Source organism: Caloenas nicobarica, chromosome 10 (genome assembly GCF_036013445.1).
Source record: "Caloenas nicobarica isolate bCalNic1 chromosome 10, bCalNic1.hap1, whole genome shotgun sequence".
Taxonomy (NCBI): domain Eukaryota; kingdom Metazoa; phylum Chordata; class Aves; order Columbiformes; family Columbidae; genus Caloenas; species Caloenas nicobarica.
Genome location: NC_088254.1, coordinates 1,329,486 through 1,335,485, shown reverse-complemented (window position 1 = coordinate 1,335,485; position 6,000 = coordinate 1,329,486). Strand labels below are relative to the sequence as shown.

General features: G+C 47.0%; 1 protein-coding gene across 1 annotated transcript in view; it reads left to right on the top strand.

The window, feature by feature from the left end:
• The first annotated feature begins 4,233 nt into the window (after positions 1-4,233).
• Positions 4,234-6,000, top strand: part of LOC135992577 (uncharacterized) — a 43,478-nt gene continuing 41,711 nt past the window's right edge. Inside the window, 1 exon segment of the mRNA XM_065641865.1 lies at positions 4,234-4,279. Coding sequence (XP_065497937.1) covers positions 4,234-4,279 — 46 coding nt within the window.

Below are 6,000 nucleotides of genomic sequence, written 5' to 3'. Positions count from 1 at the left end.
CCCCTAATAATTTCTTTCTAGCTCTGTTGCACTCTGTTCCTTGGTACCTAGCATCTATGCTTTCTTGGTACACCCGTGTTGGGATCCAACCCCATCATCTACAGCTGCGGTGTTTGGACAGCAGGTGCAAGTGGGGCAATGATGGTATGTTGGAGCTTGGCTGTGTGGTAGTCTTGTCATTATGGAAGTCACCAGCTGAGGAAAAAGGCAAGAATGCCTGGCATAAAATTACCAAAGGAATGTATTTTTTAATATTTTAGTTATACTTATAGCAGTGCCCCAGCCTAATGCATGGAGGATGCCAATACAGAGGAAGGCAGGGTTTATATATGTTACAGTGCAGTTGTGTAGACCATTCAAATCATGCATGTTAAGGGGTGGGCTAATCAGTTACTGCTGCTCACATAATTGGTATATACTTGTCCCAAGCAGGATCACTACATGCTTGTCCCATGGAGGTGGTGTGGACATGTGGTCACTGGTGTGTTAATCCTCATTGTTCTAAACCAATGTCCTGTGCAGGTGTGGAAGTTTATCCTGGATTCTCGTCAGTTGTGGTTCTGGCTGTGGTTGTACAACTGGTTTTATAGAAGGGTAAAGCTTTTTTTTTTTTTTTTTTTTTTTTTTTCCATTGGTATGGTGTGTTCTCAGACATCAAGAGCTGGCTTAGGGTAGGTCTTTGGGTAATATTGACCTCGAGGTATAAAAGCTCCTAGTCTCAGGTAGTTTCATTCTTCTCAGCAAGTATTGCAGTTAGCATCTTGTCTTTCATACTGCTGAGCTTCTCATATCAACTGAGCTTTCTGCCTTCATAATTACTGACATTTGAAAATGTAATGCACTGGTGGGAGATCTTTCTCTCCACCCTTCCCCCCATTTCAACCCATTTCTTTCTAATCTCACAATTTTAGGTCATGATTTGTGTATTCTGAACACTTATGTTGCTAACATCCTTTTACTGAGCACTCCCTATTTTCCTTAAGTTTCTACATAACAAAAATTAGAACTTGCCAGAAATAGGCAGCTGCACTGCAGAAACCAACATCCATTAATTTTACAGGCAGAATGCCCAGGAACTAGAAATATAAAGGAAGCATAGGTCTGGATAGGGTTGCTAATGCTTTGGTGCAGGTAGAGTAATCTCCTTGGCATTCGTTTAAATGATAATATAGCTCAGAGTAGCAAAGCTACATAATTTCATAGTAGCACTCTCAGCACTGATATTAAAATCACTCAATTGATGTAATTGAAAATGTGCGGTAATTCCTTCAAGAATGAAGAGCACCAGTGATAAACAGTTTCTACTGCTTTTTAAAAAGATATGTTTATATGTGGATTACCTAGTAATGCGATTTCATTTTAGCACACTACTCATATACATGTGTAACTGTAGCCAAATGGGTAAATCAGTGAACTATATGCACAGTTTATTAGATCTAGCATGCTCAGCAAGTTTGCAGGACCAAGAGTTAAGTGTGTAAACTGTCATTCCAACAGTTGCCACAGCAGCAGAATAATAGACATGCTTTATAGACCCCAGTTGGGTACAAGAAGAGCAGAAAAAACTACACAACATTCAATGGAAAAGCATAAGTGCTCTTATTTGAATGACACACCGGAATACATGCAAACCATGTGGTGGCAACTGTGGTTTAGTCCATTTACTCGTGTGTTTAATTAGACACCTCAGAAGACTGCCCAACCCACATGAAGCCCTCAAGGAGCTTCGTTCTAAGGAAGAAGATCCTTGCTACTGGTTTGGTTACAATTACTCAGTCTGACTGATTTATGCACTTCTCTTGTAGAACCTGATCAAGCTGCTCCCACAGCCACATGAGCTGGTCAAGTCTGCAAAAATGCAGGCACTATATGACCTGGTAGACTGAGCAATTTAGCATTATGGTAAATAACTTTTCCTCTAGTCAGACACAGAGAAATCGTGTCACCATCTTCCCCCAACTGAAAAATTTCATTTTTCACCATTTTGTTCCTTGTGTGATGTTCCACTCAACCTCCTACTTTGTGCTCCCTGCAGCCTGTCTGCAATTTCCTCTGACTAGGGTTGCACAGAAGGTGTCAGGATCTGTTGCTGATGGCAGGCATCAACTATAGCAGTAAAAGTAACTTGGGGGAGGTGTATAATGAAAGAGAGGAAAAAAGACAGAGAAAAGAGAAAGAGAAAACTTCCCCCAGTGGCCGTCTCCCCAAATGAGCACTCCCCAATGCAGCAAGGAGTCCTGCTGATACTTTACCTGCAGTAGCTACATGGTGCTTTCAGGTCTTGCTCAGTCTCCACAGTTTGACTCAGTGTTGATTGTAGCAGGCTTTGATCAGGTGCTGATTTGACCCTGCAGTGCTGGTTAGCCATTAATTTTTTTACTGTCCTTTATTCGATAGAATTTATTGGTTGCTTACATTGTCTTCTGTTTTTTCTACTGAACTCTTTGGTCCCTTGCCCAAGGCTGTAATCTCAGCTAGAAAATGAGGAGTGGAAAAGGAAGGACAACTCTTCCACCAGTGGCCATTGCTTCCCACTGCAGCACACAACAGAAGAGACCTGATGACTTCGTTGCAGTGCAGGTGTGCAAGGCCCTGAGGGCTGGAGCCCTCTGAGCCAGGGTGACAGCACTGCCTGGAGCCTGGGGGGAGGTTGCAGGGCTGTGAGTGAAAACTGCAGAGGAGGCTTTAGGGTGACAAATGTGAGGAACTTCACCTTACATATTACGACACTGTGTGGACTCGGGATTAGTCTGAGGACTACTCTGAGGTCTAAATCTTACTTCGTAAGCCCTTGACCACCTTCAAGGTAAATAACACTGAAAAGTCTCTTCTGCTCGGTCTGTCTGCTATGTACCCTCTCTCTGAGGTAGGGACTTTTAAAATGTAATTTATTTTTCTTCCTTGCCTTGCTTGTTGATATGCTATTTAGCATTCTTATGAATAACCAGTGATAAATATAAATAATGTGCCTAATTTTTCAAAAAACACAATGTACCCATGTCTTTAACCTGCTTGGACAGAAGAAATTTTTTTTTAAATCAGAGTAGCATTCTTACAGTAAGATGCACTAATTGCTTAGAATGACTCCCCATGAAGGATGATAATTCTGCCATCATTCAGCCCTTGCCAATGCTCTTTCTGCAAGTGTCTCGCTCTATCCAGCTGTATGCAACCTGTCTAATACCTGGAATCTGAACTTAATCTCCCTCCTCTTCCCCAGGCTCCTGGGTAACCTTAAAAGCCTGTAGCTGGCCGTGATAATGTACATTTGGTCTGAAGTCTTTTCCTTTTCCAGACAGCTTGCCCAAGGTCTGAATGTGAAACTGCTCCAGAGAAAGAACACAACTGTTCATAAAATCTTTCTGGTGGCTATAACAAGTTGGGAAGCAGCCCAAGTAATGAGCATTTGTTTCCCAGTAGCTGTCTTTATTCATGCATTTGGGATTTCAAAAAGCACGTCTGGCTTGACAAGCTGACATGCCTGCACTGCTATAGGATCCTGTGGTATGAATGCACTTGATGATGGTCTCTTGAGACTCAGGCAGTCTATGCTTACCTTGGGAAGCATCTCTTCCTCTCTTTTTAAAAACGTTCTTCTTAACCAACCTGTTAAATCAGAAAAAATAAGTAGTTACATCTTAATCACCTTCATCACTCACAGTGACATGGACATGAAGGAGCCAGAGGTCAAAATCCTCTTGCTCCCTCCCAGATCTGGTAGCTGTGACCCCTGGCTGGGGATGGGGCAACAAGTTTGGGCCATGCTGAGGGAGGGAGGATGTCACTCCCAGGGAGAAGACCATCTCCATATTACCATGCCTGTCCCCTCCCAGGTGTCTAGGTGACACTCATCTACGGGGCCGTAGCCTCTGATAGGAAGTTCAGAGATATTCTGGGGTATGAGAGGCTCTGAGGAAATGAGAGGTCCCTGTGCTTCCTGTGCAGGCTGAGCAGTACAAAAAAGGGGATGTGGTTTCCTGTCCCCACCCAGCCCAGCAGTGACGAAATGTATCCAACTCCCCAGTTTAAGAAGTACCTGCATCTGCAAATTGGATGCTCAGAAAAGGCTGCAAATCTGCCCAGAGTGGCAAGGGAGTCTGAGCCTTCAGTGCTGGAAGGACAGGGCATTTCTCTGCTGACTCGAAGAGAGGAAGGTCTGAGCCCTTCTCAGCCCCACAATTTTACTTCCCTACTTCGCAGTGCACCATGCAAATTCCTCCAGGGAAGCCTGCAATGCTCCTGTGGATGCTGGTCATCACCTTTACTGCAGCCCTTAAAGGTGAGACGTCCCTCTTTCCTGGGAAGAGGTCATGGACGTGGTTTCTTTATGCTTCCATCTACCTGTATCATTCCCAAAATATTTTGCCCTTTCCTGCCCTCCCATAGGATGTGTGGAGGTGGGAGGACCAATAGAAGGATGGAGATCTGGCATAGCCCTGCACTACCCCACCACTAGGCACAGAAGAGATGTTCAGCAGCCCCAGGGCTGGAAGGGATGGGAGCCCAAGCTCCTGACTTAGGTAGATCTGAGCTCTGTCCTCCCATGATATCTTGACCCTTCTCTCCAGATCCCCAGAGAATCAGCCCTGCACTGTCCTGCTGTGGGTGGGAGTAGGGGGAGCCAGGCTGGCTCTGGGCTTAGCTATGGCTGGAGAAGAGGAGCAGAGGCAGGATAGTCCTGATGCTGTCATGTCTCCTCTTGACAGGAGGTAAGGCAGGTCCCGAGAGAGGTCCCAGGAACACAGGTATTCCCATGCCTTGCTGTAATGCCTATGCCATGCATTCCTGCTCTGTCATGTCTCATTCACACATTGGGGTATCCAGCCCATGGAGAGAGAAATGTTGTGTGGGGAAACAGGGACAGCTTTTGAGCTTTAGCTTCCCTCTGCAAAAGGGAGAGGAGCAGGTTGCAGCCCCCCAGCATTCTCCTTCCTCCCCTACCAAATGCCATGCCCCGGCTGAACAGACAGTCTGACAGTGGTGGAGAGCAAGCCTGAGTGAGGGGCACAACAGGTAAATGTGATAGGAGGCCTTTGGACACCCTGCATCTATCTTCCTGTGACTGTGACTCTGGCTGTGTGTCTTGGCAGGTGTGAGCCCTCAGGTGTGGCTGGTGGCAGGTGGGGAGGGGCTGACAGCACCCACGGACTCAATGCATCTCTCCTGCCAGGCCTCTGGCCTTTGAATTTTACTTGGACCAACAGATGCCTAGTGTGGGGTTACGAAGTTTGTCTCCTACATCAGCAACAGTTCTTTCACATTGCAATGTGGGGCTGCTGTGGACAGGCAAGCCCCCACCTCTAGAAGCAACTCTGAGAGCATGTCTCTGGTCTTGTGTATCCTGCATCCTCTGAATCCTATCAGCTACTTCTGCATGCGTTGACTTAGCACAGCTTGCGGGAGCTGAGCAGGGATCAGGCAAAATGCAGCCTGCGTCTCTGCTCACCCTGGGACTACCAGGTCCAGTGAGCTCCTGCCTGCCTGCTGCCTCCAGCCCCTCCAGTTTCCACCCCAGGGCACTGATTTCCCCTGCACAAGGGCCAGTGTGAAGCACCACAGGCGAGAGGATGGAAAAAGAGCTAGACACTACTGTGGATGCAAGAAGAGGAGGCCGAGAGGTACTGGTAGGGAAGAGGGAGAGGAGCAGGGAATATCTTTCCTTCTGCTGAGGCAGGCTGGAAGAGCCTAGCAAGGCCCAGGAGGGTCCCAGCTCTGACTTGTACTCCTGCAGAGCGGCAGAGTACACTTGGACCATGGTTCCACAAAGGGTGCAGATGAGCCCAACATGCTCAGCTCACCTCTACCCATGCAGCAGCTGGGACTGGTTTGTCCCTTGCGCTGGTGTTCTCAGTGCTGCTGGAGGGTGTGTGATGGGGCCAGAATGGTCATTCCATCTGCCCAACCCAGGGACTCCTTTCTGGGAGGCAAGAGAGCCCCTGCTACTCTCTGTGTCCCTTTTGGGGTTTAGTTTCTTCTCTCCCTGCCCAAAAACCAGAAGAA